This window comes from Physella acuta, unplaced genomic scaffold, assembly GCF_028476545.2.
Source record: "Physella acuta isolate Inbredline_101_S28 unplaced genomic scaffold, ASM2847654v3 ptg001802l, whole genome shotgun sequence".
Classification (NCBI taxonomy): domain Eukaryota; kingdom Metazoa; phylum Mollusca; class Gastropoda; family Physidae; genus Physella; species Physella acuta.
This window is the reverse complement of record NW_026733312.1, coordinates 28,787-47,338: the sequence shown is the minus strand read 5'-3', so window position 1 is coordinate 47,338 and position 18,552 is coordinate 28,787. Positions and strand designations below refer to the sequence as shown.

Genomic DNA, 18,552 nt, shown 5'->3' with positions numbered 1-18,552 from the left:
TTTTTTGTTATTTTCGCTCCCCCTACACCGAAAACCTGCATACGCCTCTGCTGGGCGGCTTCGACAAAGTTCAAGGTCGTTGTTTGACACGAGTCGTCAGGTGAGTGATTCTGCTTTTATGTTTTTAGTTGTGTTGGTGTGGCAGGTGGGGGGGGGGGAGCCAATGACGACGAAATATTTCTATTTATCTATCTTTTCACAAGGGACAGTGCATAATATAACATACATAACAAAAACAGAGGCTTTTCACACGGGACAATGCATAATTTAACATAACAAAAACAGAGGCGTAGCGACCCATTCTGGCGCCCGGGGTGAACTATCGATTTTGCGCCCCCCTCGACATTGTGTATAGTTATCGATTTTTTAACCTGTCACTTATCTCTTTGTATTTTGGTGTCAAACAATTAATGAGGTTTAATAAAGCCAAGTAGCTTTTCTTAACTTCGATTGTGTGTAATTCAGTGATGAAGCTTAGAATAAGTTTTATAATTTGTTCCTACCCCTTAGTGTTGGCACCCGGGGTGGCCGCCCCACCCGCCCTCCCGTAGCTACGCCTCTGTACAAAAGGTGGAAGTGTGGAGGATTATCATTCAAATGTGTTATAAGAGATATGGGCGGTTCAGAGTGTACAGAGAAATAAAACGTCTCTGAAATCCCTTATTATAACAAGGTTTTAAATAGCTGAAATAAGAATTATAGAATAAGTATTCACGTATGTAGTCGGCTCTCGAGATTTAAAATATCCACGAACACAACTCATCTCAGTCTTAACATCTTTTTAATGACATGATTTTAATTAGCTACCAGATGTCCGATAATAGACTCTCCCAAAAATAGGTGGGTTGGGTTGTTAGTAGTATTGTAATCTCGACTAATTTTATGGTTATAAATTAGGGTTAGGCGTATGGTAGGACTAGGGTGGGGGTTAGGGTTAGGGATAGGGTTTGCATTGACATCAGCAAGCCATGTGTGCATTTTAGTTAACTACCAGTGACCTTACACCCCTTTTTAAAGAAGATTATATTATCGGACAGTGGTATAAAAATTCCCCCAAACTTTTCGCTGCATTTAGAATTGAGTCGAACAAAGTTACTAAAAGTGACTAAAAATTATGCAGTGTAAGGAACAATGATCAATGAAAATCTAGAACATTTTCTTGGCGCGACAAAATGCATTTTTTTTTTACTCACTGTAGTTATGACAAGAGTTATCGCACCTGATCGAGTTGTTCGTCCACAGATACAACCCGTGTACTGACGAATGGTTCGAATGTCGAAGCATGTCTGTGACCAGGTGTAAATTTGGGGTCTGTGTTGTTAAAGGGAGAATATTTGTCTGTGGTAGGTACAGAACATTGTTTTATACTTACATAACATTGTTTTATACTTACATAAAATTGTTTTATACTTACATAACATTGTTTTATACTTACATAACATTGTTTTATACTTACATACCATTGTTTTATACTTACAGAACATTTTTATAATTACAGAACAGTTTTAAAATTACAGACCAGTTTTAAAATTACAGAACAGTTTTATAATTACAAAAGTTTTATAATTACAGAACAGTTTTAGAACAGTTTTATAATTACAGAACAGTTTTATAATTACAAACGTTTTATAATTACAGAACAGTTTTAGAACAGTTTTAGAATTACAGAACAGTTTTATAATTGCAACAGTTTTATAATTACAGAACAGTTTTAGAGCAGTTTTATAATTATAGAACAGTTTTATAAGTACAAAAGTTTTAAATTACAGAACAGTTTTATAATTACAGAACAGTTTTATAATTACAAAAGTTTTATAATTACAGAACAGTTTTAGAACAGTTTTATAATTACAGAAAAGTTTTATAATTACAGAACAGTTTTATAATTACATAACAGTTTTATAATTACAAAAGTTTTATAATTACAGAACAGTTTTAGAACAGTTTTATAATTACAGAAAAGTTTTATAATTACAGAACAGTTTTATAATTACATAACAGTTTTATAATTACAAAAGTTTTATAATTACAGAACAGTTTTATACTGCTAGCCTGAAGGTCTCGAGTTCGGATCTAGGTTCTGACATGTGACTGTTGGACGTCCCAGAGTCCACCCAGCTCTGATGGGTACATAGCTTACGTTGGGGAAAGTTAAGGTGGCTGGGCAAAGTGCTGAACACACCATACCTTCATAGACGAGAAAAATTAACCCAATGTATTGCTATGTCTGGAGAGGAATCTTTAACAGTGGTCTACTTACACTGAGTTAATGCCCTAACCTAGGGGTGCGCAAAAAGGTTTAATCGCTTTTATCAAAAAGTACCTAATAATTAATAACTTTGATTATCTTTTATAAACTACAAGCTGACCCGCGACGTAGCATACGCCGCTATTTAGTTCCAATTTTTTAGTAACTCATTATTTGTGAATTCGACACTACCAATGCTGTGACTGAAAATATTTTGCTTTAAAACACTATTAGTAGCCAGTGAAGGACGATTATTCTCACCCTCAATTTCCAGTCCTCACCCCCCCCCCCTCCCTCTCGCATCCGTGAAAGCAGCCGTCTGTGACGACAGTTTACAGACGACAATGAAAAGAGCAAGCAGTACATGTTATCATCTCCCCTTAATTTCAAATAGTTTTAAAACTAAATTATCTGCCCCTAATATCCTCACTACGATTGTAAACAGCTCACCAGACTGGTGGGGGTGGGGGTGGTAGTGATATGGTCTGTTGAGCTTACGTCATGGTGGTGTCTTGCATGGTCCCTACGTAGAGATATTATATATGTTACGGTCAAAGCCCGAAGTCGGCCAAAGCGCGGATTGGCCGGCCAATGCGCGCATTGGCCAATATTGCCTCCCATTGAACGGCCAAAGTCCCAAACTTTACTTCATTTCGGCCTTTGGCCGGCCAATCCGCGGACTGGCCATGGTGGACCGGCCAATCCAAATTAGAAGATCATCTGGCTAGGGACAAAGTCCGAATTAGAAGATCATGAGCAGATTTTGGATTTTTTTATACCGTAAGAATCATAAAAATTAAGTCTTTGTTGATTATTATTTGGAATTACATTGTAATTTTTACACTTGGAACGATTTGTTGTGCACTAGGTTGTGCAATTGCAGTAAATGTAGCCTTGGCCGCCGGTCAGTGATTGTGAAGATGCGATGGTTCGTAGTGATTTTCCTCGGTGCCAACGGGTGACAATGAAAGCAGTTTTTCGTGAAGAATTGAAAACTCACTTCTAGCTTATAGTTGTTTAAATACATCATGTTACGTTCCTAGCTTGTAGAAAGCGCCCTCGACGCTCATGCCAACTGCAATCACGCTTCGGGGATCACCGCGACCTCTGTCAACATCTGGACTACGGATGCTACCAGTATCTTTCACTTCAGCTTGTTTAAATTTTGTTAGCATCTTAGCACCTTGAGTTAGCAAGGTAGTATGAGCTGCTGACCTGTTGTCCATGGTTTCTTGTTTATTGTGACATATACTGCGAGTACTGTTCCCTCCATACCCTTCGTCTGCTTCATTGGCTATTCCGCATATTGCATGGACATCGTTGCCACAGGATCCACAAGAATGGGCTGAATTTCCATATTTTTCACAAAATACACATCGATGGTCTCGGTCGCAAACCGTCTAACTCCGAAAATGTAAATTTTACAGGAGAGACAAAAAACTGATTATTTCCTTCTCGATCGCTCTAATACAATTTTTTTTTAAAGATATATCCGAAGAAACTCTCTACCGTCTATACTGTAGCGTTTTAAAATGAGTTTTGTTGATATTTACAAAATTATAGCAGGTTTAAAAAGATAGACGGTTTGCTCGGTCTAAAATTCTCGGTGCAAACCGTCTATCTGTGCGCGCGCAGAAATATAATTCGAATTATATTGTTTTGATTGATATTTAGATTCTAGAATGAAGATCTAGTTTCAAAGCATTGTGTTAGCCTAAAAAAATGTAAACAAATCAGTTTGGTTATTGAAAATCTGGAAATAGGCTATATTAAACAAATACTATTTGTTTATTATTCTTTAAAATGATAAAATGTAATAGAATAGTTGAACATAATTAATCAAATATCCTTACCTATAAGTACTGTGACTGCTGTGCTGTAAAATTTTGTGATTACGGCGTGCGACTGCGTTCCCGATCAAAAGTGTACTGACAAATATAGCGATATTCGTTTTGCGCCGAGATTTTTAGCGCTAGAAATAATAGGCGGTTTGTTCAAATGATTATATCTCAATAATCATTATACAGATTTCTCTAATATTTTCAGGCATTATGGGGAATCATATTGGCTTTTGATTTATGTAAAAAAAAGAAAATCGAATATTTTTGAGTTAGACGGTTTGCGACCGAGACCATCGACATAATCTGTTGGCCTTATTATTGTCACGCAACTGGTCTGGACGTTGCGCCACGGCAGGAGATGTGTTAGTTGAGGATGTCGTTGCATTTATGGCAAACTCAGTTTCAAGAGAAAAGGCTTCTAAGTCTTGATTTCTCTGACTTTGAATTATAAATCTGTTCTGGTGTATTGAGTTTTGTAATGAAGGGGTGTTCAAAGTATTGCACTTGTTAGGTACGTTTTGATGAATCGTTTAGATTTGGGAGTAACGGCGGAAGGGTGTTGCTGATATGGTTTCGTAGGTATAAAGTATCGAAGTGTTAAAGTGTCGTATTTTATATTTGGCTGTTGTGTAGTTAAAAGTATAGTGGAATGATTGGTAGTAGTGAAATGAGAATGTAGGTGATGAGGTATCGTAGTTCTGGAGTTCAGGACTATCGAGTCTTGTTGTATTAAGGCATCGAATTGTGTTGACTGTTAATGTGTAGTAGTAGGTCCAGTTAAATCGTTGTTGATTGGGAGTATCGTTTGTAGAGCTTGGTGAAGTTAAGTGATTTGGTGTCGTAGTTCTGGAGCATCAAGTCTAGTTATGTTTAGGTATTAAAGTTTGGTATGTGTTGTTAATGTAGTAAAGTCTATCGAGAAGTCGAGTTTATTGTAAGTAAGATGATTTCAATTCAGGACGGAACACACTACAAAGAAAGGTAGGCGTTCTCTTGCTGACAATCTTTAGTTTTTTGGGAATCTATATTACCACTCTTAAAGTACTAATATATAATATTACATAGGCTGGAATTTATAATTTACCGTAGGCTTTGTTTTTTTTTTCAAATAATACTTTTTTTTATATTTAATCAATAATGTCTTAAAGCTAACAGTTTCCTGTATTTGATGTTTTTTAAAAAGGCGTCCCCTTATTCAAGGGATCCAAAATTTTTACATTTTTAGTAAATGAAGAACATACACTTGAATGTATGTCATCAATATTAATTAGAAGTATGTTTCTAATAAAACTAACGTGTTTAAACTTTCAAGCAAAACCTACAGTTAAGTAGTTAATGAGTAAAATATATTGTTTTGACATGATTACATAGGTAATATAAAAGATTTATTATAATTATTACGTAATGAAATTTAAACAGTTTCATTGTGTTTTTCAAGCATGCCTTAGTTACCCTTGGTTAATTTAGCTATTCTTGTGAAAGTTATTTCCCTTTTATTAAACTTTGGTATTTGGGTTTCCAAATGGGAGATAATTTGTTGCTTAACTTTACATTCGTTTCAAATTCCTGCATCTTAGATGGACCGCTGACATATAAATACAACTTAAAGTTATTATTTGCTTTTGTTAAAATTATATAGAGCAGAAATTCCAAACAAAAAAGTTTGGTATGATTTTTTAGCATTATCCAGTTGAAAAACAAATATATCAGTAGCCGTTGTAGATTGCAATACCTAATGTTAGTAGACATACAATATGAGATAGTGGAACAAATGCGTCTAAAATAGTCTAAGTCTAATTAATTATCTAATTAATTGTCTTTTTCATATTATTCACCCTCTCCTAAAGGATTTATATATAACAATTGTAGGCTGAAATCTATAACATTTATAACCTTTAATTTTTCAAAAGCAAAAAAAAAAATCGTAACATAATTATACAATATAGACATTTTACAATTATAACAAATAACAGTTAAGCTTAAAATAGGTAAGTTCCGTCCTGGAACTCACCTTGGGAGGTCTGCAGAGAGCCCAACACTACAAGAACTGTGTTTTTTCCCCGTGTTTTTTTCTAGATTTTGTTCTCCCAGGAGAGAGGGGGGGGGGGAAGCACTTGAAATTTTCTAAGGGGGGAAGGGGTGGGGGCTATGTCATTAAGTACAAAGTACACTCGTGGACAATTTTAATAGAATGTTATTACGCTTGCCAACTGGAATTGAAGGATTTAGTACAAACTTTTGCGACGAAGGAAGCAAGTAAAATTTGATTTTGATGTCTACTTTAGATGTATATTCAATTGATAATAAAGTAATATGTCACTTTTAATTAATTGTTTTCTTATACATGTTTTAGTAAGTAATTTAAGTGAAAGGGGGCGTTGTAATAAGTTTTGGCTAGGGCGCTAAATAACCTGGCGCCGGCACTGCCAGAGTTTCTTCCAGGCATCTCTTTGGGAACGTAATGGAATGTATATAGAAAATATATACATTTAATAGTGTCCGCCCCCTCCCGAAGAAAGTCTACCCCCCCCCCCGAAAATTTCTAGTGCCCCCCGGAGAAAAAAGTCTGGAAGAAACACTCAGCACTGCCTTACCTATTGTTTCTACTGTAGAGAAATCTATTTTCGGGTGACGATTCGGCAAGTTAAAAACGATGTGTTGTTGAGTTTAATTGGAATGAGGGGTGGGGGTGGGGACTGGGTTCTACTGGTATAGCTGTTAGAGTGTATGCCTAATTCTGGGATTATTGCAGCAATTACAGCCTCAGCGAAGGTTAGGTTCAATGAATCGATTACATGCAAAAAAAAGTTTTGAAACAGCCTTACCGTGTCGAGGCTTTAAAAAAAAAAAGCAAAATCAGCAGTTGGGTGGAGAGTTAGTTAGAATAGAATACATAGGTCTATAACCTGTTTAAACCTCCCTTTCTCTCCCACTCATTCTAACCCTTCCCTCGTCTGTCTTCCAGAGGCGTATCTAGTGGAGGGCGGGTGGGGTGACCTCCCCGGGCGCTGACCCAAGGGGCACCAGACGGGAGAGAAAAAAATATTTAAAATTTATTCTGAGCTGCTTTACTGTATTATTTAAAGTAGAAATTAAAAATATAAAATGCAACTTGGCTAACTTAGGGGGGGGGGGGCGCACAATTGATATTTCGCCCCGAGCGCCGGAATGGGTCGCTACGCCTCTGCCCTCTTCTGCCTTCTCAATCTACACCCCCCCCCCTCTCTCAGACATACAAGTGCCATATAATATATGTGTGGTTCTAGGGGGAGAGACCGATGATGGTAAAGTCACCGGAAGTTGTGAGATTTATGACCCGGAAACTAACCTCTGGTCCAAATGCGGATCTCTCTTGTCGCCTCGGTCTGGCTGCGCATGCGCAAACAACGGCAAAGAATTAATTTGTGCAGGAGGATACAACGGAGGGAAAGCTCATAACAACCTTTGGTATTGTTGTGAACTGTTGTTTTTTTTATTTGAAATACTTACAAAATCTGTCCTATGTTCCCGTAGTGGTAGTAATTAGTATGACGTTGTTTACAAGGACGATGGTTATAGTTACCGTAACATCATCGTGACGTCATTTATTGAGAGTTCATCCATAAATAACGTCACGCTTTTTTTTAACGATTTTTACCTCCCCCTCCTTTCCGTCACACATAGTCACAAAAAGCCAGACTCCAACCACCTAAAATGACGTCACACCACACATCAGTCTACAACCCCCCCCCCTAAAAACTGCAGTTGAATTTTTGTTAAAATACGATATTTTTCCACAATCTTGTCTGAACTCTGTTAATATACAGTATTTAAATCAATTTCTTTTACAATTTATTAAAAACGTTTTTTAAAAACGCAAATTAACGGCTAAAATTCTTTTTCTAACATTGCTTTTTTTTATATAAAAGTGTGACGTCACACAATCTTAATTCCCCCCCCTCACCCTGATCACACACCGTCACAAAATAACGGACCTTCCCTCCCCCCTACGCAGAGGTGTATCGACCCTTCAACCTTTCAATTTATTTTTCCAACCCTTTTTGGCGCCCCCTAAGGTCGGCGCCCGGGGACATATGCCTCCCCCCGCGCTACGCTACAGCCACTACGAGTGTGACGTCATTTATGGATGACTCCTGACGAAATCCTATTCATTCTTATTCTACCCATATTGAAGTGTTTTCACTTCAAAGAAATATCTCTGCTCAAGAAATTTGTTGACTGAAGTACATTGAGATACTATTCTATTTTCTACTGTAGGCTGTATGACAAACACAAATGGCAGGAAATCGGCAAAAATAACCCACACGGTTTTCCATACAATCTTCACAGATGTGCGCTGACAAGGGCGAAAAACACTTTGTATTTTATAGGAGGTGACGTCAACTTGATCAAAGTATTGTATTAGCTGTTTAATTAGAGATATAGAGAGAATGAGTGGAAAGAATTTGGTTAGGTTTTTTTAATATTTATAATGCAAAACTGCAGCTAAAATGAGCTTTTAATTTTTTTCAACCCATTTTGGCACCCCCTAGGGTCGGCACCGGAGGACATATGTACTCCCCCCCCCCCTTCGCTACGTCTCTGACGTTTGGTCAAGGTTATATGTGTGTCGGAGGGAGGGAGTCAGTTAAGCACCTTGTGCAAAAATATAAATTTGAGAAAATTAAATCAACATTGTGATTCTCAAATAGGCATATATATATATATATATATATATATATATATATATATATATATATATATATATATATATATATATATATATATATATATATATATATATATATATATATATATATATATATATATATATATATATATATATATATATATATGTAGTATGGTTTTCTGCAAGACTATAGAAATGAGTTAATAATTTCTCCATTACGCGTATAACAGGAAAGCACCAGAATCTCTGGACCGCAAGGCTCTTCACATTAGTTTGCTAAACTATTGATTGGTTAAGTAATTAAGCCGGCGAGATGCTGATTCATTGTTGTTTTTTCGGCACTTTGGTCTCTAAAAGGGAAACAGATAATCGAATCAAAGCTTGTTTTGGTTAGGTTTATGGGCAATACTCTAATTACGGTAGGAGTAAAATATCTGAACCCTCTCACCCCCAGGGGTATCGTCCAAAGACCACCACCCCACCAAGCGAAGACCGTCCTCACCCCTAACCGTGACACAGTCTGAGAAAAGAATGTTCTCCTATACAACTGCTCCAGCGGGCGCTACGGTCAAAGGGCGGCAACCCAGTGTATCTACGTTAAATACACAGTTACCGCCCATGAGACACGCAAGACAATATGCAGGGGCGGTTAATGTGGGTAAGTACATATTTTGTTTTAATATATAGATCTACATTAGGCAGTCTGTTTAGACATATATGTGCCAGTAAAGATTAGTTCATGTAACATTGAGGTATTTTAATAATGTATGATATTTCTTAAGAGATAAGATTGTGTTGTTTACTCATAGCCTGTAGTCACAGTTGCCCTTTAACTGGTTTTTTTTTTCGGACACATTTTAAAATTTCCCCGAGGGTGGGGGGGGGGCGGGGAAAACTGTGGTTAAAGTAAAGTATATATTTTCTATATATTATGTCCCCTTATTTCGTCCATGGGGGGGGGGGGGTGGTGGCTCAACAACAAACGTGATATCTACTGATGACCTTCAAAAAAAAAATTACAGAAATAAATTTTTTAAAAACTTTATTTTAACTAGGTAGTAAAAATAGCTTTGTAAAATACTTGAATCAATGAATAAAAACCAAGATGAAATAATTTACAGGTGAAACTCAGATGAATTAATAATTTTGAGCTAAGAAAATCAAACAAACAAAAATTCATCAGTACCAGTTTTCCCTTACATATTTTACAGATTGTATAACATTAATTTGAGTATGAACCAAGGGCGTTTCTTCAGGGAAGTTGAGCGCCCCCCCCCCCCCCCCCACCCCCCGTAGAAAGTCCACCGCCCTCCCCCACTCCCCAACGAGAATTTATATAGAAAATATATACTCTTAACAGTGCCCATCCCCCCCCCCCCTCAGAAATTTAAGTGCGCCACCACCCCCCCTCCCCCTGAAAATTTCAAGTCCCTCCCCCTCCCCCCCCCCCCCCCGAAGAAAAAAATGGAAGAAACACTGTATATGGAGAAAGTTATTCGTTTGACATTTCAACATTTGTGCACGAATTTATCAAACAAAATGATGCAAGAATAGCTGAAATCCGCTATATTAATTCATGTACACAAAAAAAATAAACCGGGAGTGATCTCCCCTAAACTTTCTCGAATATTCTTATACAAAATAACAGGGGATGGGAACTCGGGCTATAGACATGATTTTTAATCCATTTTAAATAGCCTACTTAAAGTTTTAAAATAGAATAAAATCTCGTAGACAAATTAATTGCACACCAAGTGAACGCCAAATAAAAAAGCGCATAATAGTGCGCAATATTATTAGTACTTTTAAAATTTACATTAGTTTTTTGAGAAATCGGAAGTAGCGTAAATTACTACTTCCGGTCAACGGAAATGACTCAAAATTTAACAGAAGGTAGAAAATTAGATCTTTTACTTACATGTGAAATTTCATTTATCTATCTGAAATAGTACTCAAGTTATAGGCTTTTGAAAATTTCAAAGTAGAAAAAGTACCACTTCCGGTTATCGGAAATCGCTCAAAAGTTGATACGGATCTACGATTTTGATAAAATACTTATATATGAAATTTCATCAACCTAGCAGTAACGGTACTCAAGTTATCGTGTTTACACACGGACAGACAGACAGACACACAGACAGACACACAGACAGACACACAGACATACGGACAAGATTGCAAAATTATGTTTTTCCGTATCAGTGAGGTGTAAAACGTCGAGATTTGTAAAAATCTCGATTTTTTTTTTTTTTGCACGATTACAAGACTTTCTCTATACTACGTATATACGAGAAAGTAAAAAAAAAAAAAAAAAAAAACAAACAAAGATAGATTCTTGTCTGCAGTAGTTTTACATGAATTATCTAGTCACCAGCCCGCTTTGCTAGTAAAAAAAATCTATTGCTCGCACTCTCAGTAGCCTATAGGGTCATCCATAAATGACGTCACGCTTTTTGGACGATTTTTACCTCCACCTCGTCACAAAAAACCAGACCACACCCTCTAAAATGACGTCATACCTCAGCCTACAACCCCCCCCCCCCCCTCAAAATTGAAGTTGAATTTTCCATAAAATACGATATGTTTCCAAAATCTTGTCTGAACTCTGTCAATGTCAACATAAAGTATTTTAATCAATTCCTATTACAATTTATTAAAACAGTTTTCTAAGACGCGAAATAACGGCTAAAATTCGTTTTCTAACATTGCTTTTTATAATGCAAAAGTGTGACGTCATACCATTTTTATATTTTAATAATCAAAGTGAATATCGGTTTGAATTATCATTAAATACCCATCTTTTCATCCCGCTTACCATTTACAACTTCAAAACAAGGGAGGCTATAAATTAATTGTTTATTAAAAACCGTAAATAACACAGACAAATTCAACTGCAATATAATTTCTTTTAAAAAGATTCATTGTTTGATACTTAATTAAACGTTAATATTAAAACTACTTTATAATTATTTTGAATTTACTATTTATTGATTGTACACTTATTATTTGACTCTAGTCTAAACTGAAAACTTTTACCGTTATGAAATATTGTATTTGTACATAATGCAAGTCTTCAATCATAATAACTACTATCAACAAGTTATAAATATAGTTATAAAAGACCCCTAAAATGTTTTTATAACAAAAACAACATGGCAAGCATGAACAGCGAGACAGATGATGATGATTATGATTATAGTTCAGAAAACTCAGCAGGAGATAGACTTTCAGACTTAGAAGATGACAGACATTCTGACATAGGTACAGAAGGAAATCCACAAGAAAATGTTGAAGAAAAATCTGGAATGGCCAGTGTTGTGGCTAGAATCTTATCTAAAGACATTTCCAAAAGCAACATAGTGTTGCTTGCAAAGGGAAAGACAAATAAAGAAATATTGAAAGATATATCAGACAGAAAAAGACTAAGGGAAGAAACTAAGGATGGAGATCGCCTTACAAAACCAAAGAATTCAAAAAAGATAGAAAAAAGAAGTGAATTTTTTAAAGAAGAGAAGAGGAAAATATGGGAATCAATGGGAAGAGAAGAGCCATCAGTACTTGATAACCCAAGAGAGGTTAGGTTGAGAAAAATTGCCACACAAGGTATGGTTCAGTTATTCAGATCTGTAAATGAACACCAAAAGTTGATGAAAGAAAAGTTATCTTCCGTGGGGCCTTTAGAACGAAAAAAGGACATGGTCATGTCAGAGTTTACAAAAGGAAAATTTCTTGATCGTTTGAAGGGGAAAAGCCCCCAGATTATGGATAATGATGATAAAAAGAAAGGCAAATGGAAAATTTTACAAAATGATTTTATGTTAGGTGCAAAGATGAAAGATTGGGACAAAGATGATAATAGTGATGGAGATGCCAATGAAGAGTCCATGGAAGACGATGATTTATCAGATGATAATTAAGTTTTTTATTAAAAAAAATGTTTTTATAACAAGCTTTTATGTTATAATGGCAAATTATAATGCACTAAGACAGGGGTCGGCAACATTTTCCGACGGAAGAGCCAAAAGATGCAATTTACAAAATTTACCAGTTCTTAAAGAGCCACAAACGTTTTTTAGTACATTAAAAATAGGGTGTACCTAAATATTCTAATAGAATAGCGAGTGATTATTGTTTAAATTTATTATTTAATTAATTAACAAGTGTTGCAGAACAATATTTTGATGAGTTTTAAAAATAACATAAATTAATTATTAATATTTGTGCATGGAGCCGAGGAGCCGCAACTTAACATCAAAAGAGCCGCATGCGGCTCGCGAGCCGCAGGTTGCCGACCCCTGCACTAAGAAGTAGAAAATAAACGACACACTACTATTTAAATAGTTATAAGACTTGAAGACAATGCAATCTGAAAATAAATTTGACTTAATTGGATGCCTAATTAGTTTTTTATGAATTAATTAAAATTTTGACCAAATTAGTAGGCATTTCTATCCAACCACACCACATGCGTCATCACGTTCAATAGCGCGTCATCACGTTCAATAGGTTTTTAGTCTTGAAACTTTATTGTAAATAAAAACATGAAGTAATAAAACAAAATTTCATAAAAACCTTTTAATAACAAGCTTTTCTGTACTAATGCACTAAAAAGTAGAAAATAAATTAGACTACTATTTAAATAACTATAAAGAAAAGCGTGGGTCTCTTCCTAAACATTAGTAAAGGTACCCAATAGATACTAAAGTGACCCACGCTTTTCTTTATAGTTATTTAAATAGTAGTCTAATTTATTTTCTACATTTTAGTGCACTAGTACATAAAAGCTTGTTATTAAACCGTTTTTTATGAAAAAAAATTATAAATAACAATCGTGGAAAGTGTTTTCACGTCGAAAATGTGTCAATGTTTTTCTAGTTTTAACCTTAATCACAATTTGTTTGTTGATATCATTTATCTCGAATCAATATGCCGCTACTTAAAGATTTTTGTTTGTCTGTCTCCTTGTCCTTTATGCATTAATACAAAAATTATCCAATCGCCACGAAACATTGGGAATTCGTTTATAATAATCCAGACAAACCTCTACTGACCCTGAAATTTCCTAACACAACCCCACACATGAGGAGCAGTGCCTCTCCCCTCGCAAAGAATCGAGAAAGAAATTGTGACTCTTGCAAAGTTTTCTTTCATTAAATATTTTTAAAAATTTTCTTCGGAGAGCGGCCCCTTGACAGTAAGGCGGTTCGGTTTGCCACCCAATGTTTCCCAGCGGCTTTCTTAGCATCTGGGGTCAGTTAATTCAACGGTCACACTGCACATGTGCCCCGGCCTCCCCCCTCCCCACCCGTGAGCACTACGGCACATAACCTGTTTTAATGAGCGCCATGTCCTAGGGATACCGAGGGCTACTATATTCAATGGCTAAAGAAAATAAGATAAGGGATGTCCTCCAGCCGCCTCGGCAGTAGTATACAGTTGTGCGCCCTAAGTCTCTCCATTATGATGATGTTATAAAATAAGTTGTAGATATGCCCTTTGGGTCAGTAACTTGGCCATCCAAAGTATCGAACATACAGAAGCAGCTAATGGGATTTCAAGGAACATACTAATCACTTTGCAAATTTATAAGAAAGAAAAAAAATCTAAATAAATCATGAGCAACTTTTTAAAATGTGTATTTGGTTAGAGGCTTCACAAGGTTCGATACACTGGCGTAGGCAGGGGGTGGGGGGGGGGGGGGTCATAAAGGAAATGCCCAAACAAATTCAAATAATTCTCCACAAAAAAAAAACAGTTGTTTTATTTTGGACTTTTCTCTCTTAGATGGGTTGCTATCCCTAGATTTACCAGGATCTGTTTTTTGTTCTTTTAAAAAGGAGATTTTATATTTAATTATTATTTTTTGGACAGGTGACAAGATCCATGTGATCGGGGGGTCAAATGTCGAGACAGGTGACCCGGTTCTAATGACAGAACACTTTGACCTGGTCAAGGGCATATGGCAGGATGATTTCCTCTTCAAGAAATGTAAACTTTTTTTATTGCCTTATAACCGGATCATTAGTCACGCTGAGAGCCGTGTTCCATTGTTTTAGTAATTACGTATAGAGCTAGGGGTGGGGGGGGGATAGAAAAACTTAATTTATAAGGGAAAAATAATGCACCATAACTAACAGTGGTCTCACTTTTAATTACATATCTCTACACGTATCATAGTTGTTTCACTTATTAAACTTTATACATATAACAATCTCACTTTATATATGCCTACATATGTCATATCAGCCTCACTTTAGTTACATATCTTTACACGTATCAAAGTATTCTCACTTCATATATCATGGCAGTTTCACTTTAATTATTTCTCCCTACATATACAACAGCGGTCTCAATTTATTTACATATTCCTACAAATATCATAGCAGTCTCACTTTAGTTATGTATTCCTACATACATCATAGCAGCCTCACATTATTTACATATCTCCACACATATCACCATCAACTACTCACCATTTACTCACCATTGTTGTGTTGTACACATGTACATACATGTTGTACATATATATTTATTTCGCCGTCAACGTAAAAGTTGAAGTCTTACAGTAACTGGTGTGTTTTCTGCTCATGCACGTGCAGGTGACGTGTCCAACGTGAGCTGTGTGCTGGTGGACGTGCCTAAAGTCCCCATGGAGGAGCGGAGGATAGTCCAGAAGCTTCGATGGGTCATGTGGTGACGTCACATCAAAACAAATGTTTATATTATTTATGAGCTAGCATGAAGAATGTATAAATGTTGTCACGTATGGACCACAATATCAACATAATTAAATGTAGCCAGTCCCCAAAAACAAAGTCCTCGAATCACTAATTTATTCTTTAATTTGAGTGAAATCCAAATTGTGCAATGTTTTTTCTTCTTATTTTTTTTTACGGGTCGTCTTTAAAAAACGTCACACTTTTTTGGAGGATTTTAAAATCCACTCATCCCCACCGCCACACCTCGTCACAAAAACCCAAACCCCTCCTTTTTTTTAAACATCGATTTCCTTCAAAAATATTCAGTGACCTCGATCAACATAGAGTATTTTGATCAATTTCTATTACAATTTACGAAAACAGTTTTTCTAAAATGCAATATATAAATACAAAAGTATGACGTCACTATCTCAGCCCATCTCCCCACTGCCACTTAACACACCGTTACAAAATTACAAATCCCCTTCCCCGTAGAATAAGATTTTCCTTTAGACTTTTTATTCTCGGCGTGGGGGGGAGGGGGGGGGGGACAACGACACAAAGAAACAGTTTCTAGAAGTGTGACGTATTTTATGGATGACTCCAAAACTTTGTAGTCTATGAGTGGCTGCTGTTGATGTAAAGAATTAAATCAAAGTTATGTTCAAGCAAAGTGGCCGGAGTGGTCTAGCGGTAGAGACTGCTAACCCGTAAGTCTCGAGTTCCAAACAGGGTTCAAGTCAGTAGACCGTCCCTGAGTCCACTATACTCTAATGCAGGGGTCTCCAAACTTTTCAGCCCGAGGGCCGCATTAACTATCAAATTTCAGTTCGGGGGCCAGTTTCTTCCAGGAATGTCTTTGATTTTTCTGGGCAAAGTTCCTCAGCCATCACCAACAAACGATTTTTCCTGGGACAAAAATCTCCGCGGGCCGGATGAGAGGACTTCGAGGGCCGCATCCGGCCCGCGGGCCGTAGTTTGGAGACCCCTGCTCTAATGGGTACCTAACTCACGTTAGGGAAAGTAAAGGCGGCTGGGCATGATGCTGACCACACTATCTCTTCATATGTCGATGTCACAGAAACAAGTGAACCCTACTTCACTTGCCCTATAGACCGTCAGGTTTGAAAAGGGAGCTAACTTACGGTCAAGCAAAAGATGAAAGAATATTCATTTATCTGAATAAAAAACATTTGAACATTTCCTAATTTGATTGTTAGAAACCTGAAGGTCTCTGTTACAGATGAATCAACCTACAGTAGTTGATTGGCCAGTCGGGGGATTAAGTTTGAACGGGAACCTTAATCTGACCCCGGCATTGGCATGTTTTTATATTTTACGGCACTTTTATCTGTGTCTAAAAGCCTAATGTAGGCCTACGTATACACAGTTACCCTATACTGCACTATAAATACGGTACTTTAAATGAAGAAAAATACGGTAACTAAAAATACGGTATTAAAAATAAACGAGCAGACCCGCGACGTAGCATACGCCGCTATTAAGTTTAAGTCCTATTTTTCAGTAATTCATAATTTGTGTATTCGACACTACCAATGTTGCGACTGAAAATATTTTGCTTTAAAAGACTATCAATAGCTATTGAAGGACGATTATCCTCACCCTCACTTTCCACTCCTCCCCCCCCCCCCCCCCCCTCTGCCTCAGTGAAAGCAGTCGTCTATGACGACAGTTTACAGGCGACAATGTTTCCTTCGTTTCAAATCGTTTAAAAGCTAAATTATCTGCCCCTAATAGCCGCCACTACGATTGTAAACAGTGATATGCATAGAAAGCGGGATAGGAACGGTTAAGCTGCGTGGTGTCTTGTATGGTCCCCATGAAGAGAATTATATATATAGATAGATACGGTACTTTAAATTGGTACTATAAATATGTAATAAATACATGATAAGCAACGAATCTAACATGTCGGATATCTAATCTAACTACTAGATAAAAAGCAATAAAATATTATTAGTTATTCAGCAATATGTTTATTTTCAGCATCAAATGTTCTCTACAAAGAGTTATAACGGTACTGTATAAAAGACAAGGAAATGTCTGTATTCAAACGCCTCTAAAAACAGCATCAAAATAGCAATGTTATTTTGTACACGAAATATGTCAAAATGTAGGCATGATGGAAAATGTAGGCATGTATCTTGCTCATTTAAATTTCAGATGAATTAATGTTATTATATCCGAATCAAGAAAATGTATTTAATTAATTCGCCTACGCTAATTTCCATTTATAAATTTACGTTAACCAAGAAGGATAACCTATAACTTTGATCCGAAACATGGCTACATGTACAAAGAAATTCAAAAATAATTTTGAAAAATATAAAACATTGTAAATTAAAATTAAAAAAAAAATTTATGTCTTTTAAAAATGATTGCCTAACATTGGTTTTGTAATTTTAAATTATTATCAGGCTCAAATTTTTATTGCAAACAGCTAGTTGAATTAAAGAATTTTCTTGTAGAGATGAGGAAAAAGTTCAGTTTAAATAATTATCCAACGTGGTTGTGTCGGTAAAGCTCATGGTTTCTAAACCGAAAAGTCTCGAGTTCGAACCCTCGGGCAGACGAGGCTCGTTAGCTGGGGACAGCCACTCTTCTAGGAGAGACAACTCCAAAATTAAACAACTACTGCCTTGTAGTTTGTTCTTGGTTGGACAAAGGCTATGGAAGCAAATCCAAAAAGAAAAGCAGGCTGAAATCGGAGTCAATGGCCTCAATGGCGCATAACCAGTTGACACGTAACGCTTAATTGTGTTGGAGGCGTGGTCGAGTCGGCAAAAAGCTCATGGTTGATAAATTCGAACAAAGTCTCGAGTTCAAACCCACTGGCAGATAAATCTCGATCCCCTTCAACACTAATAATTAAGAACGAAGAAGAAAAAAAGATTTGACTGTTAGCGCATACTCCGATTAGCTCTGTTTATTTGATTTAATTAAATAATTGAATGAAACACAAACTAGAGTTTTCTATTAAGGAAATTAAAAATATTAAAATTTGTGTATACAAATTTTAGTTTTAAAACTTTGTTTAACATTCTTAATTTTTAATTGGACGATAAATTTAATTAA

At 36.3% G+C, this 18,552-nt stretch overlaps 2 protein-coding genes across 2 annotated transcripts; both read left to right on the top strand.

Annotated features, from left to right (window-relative positions):
- The first annotated feature begins 7,257 nt into the window (after positions 1-7,257).
- LOC131930561 (kelch-like ECH-associated protein 1A) lies at positions 7,258-15,455 on the top strand. The gene is made up of 6 exons (XM_059287102.1): positions 7,258-7,261; positions 7,356-7,536; positions 8,347-8,462; positions 9,213-9,416; positions 14,630-14,746; positions 15,358-15,455. Exons 1-6 carry the CDS (start codon positions 7,258-7,260, stop codon positions 15,453-15,455), a joined length of 720 nt encoding a protein of 239 aa, XP_059143085.1.
- On the top strand, positions 11,908-12,675 carry LOC131930560 (RRP15-like protein). The gene has a single exon (XM_059287101.1). The coding sequence runs from the start codon at positions 11,911-11,913 to the stop codon at positions 12,673-12,675; it is 765 nt and encodes a 254-aa protein (XP_059143084.1). The 5' UTR covers positions 11,908-11,910.
- Positions 15,456-18,552: the final 3,097 nt, after the last annotated feature.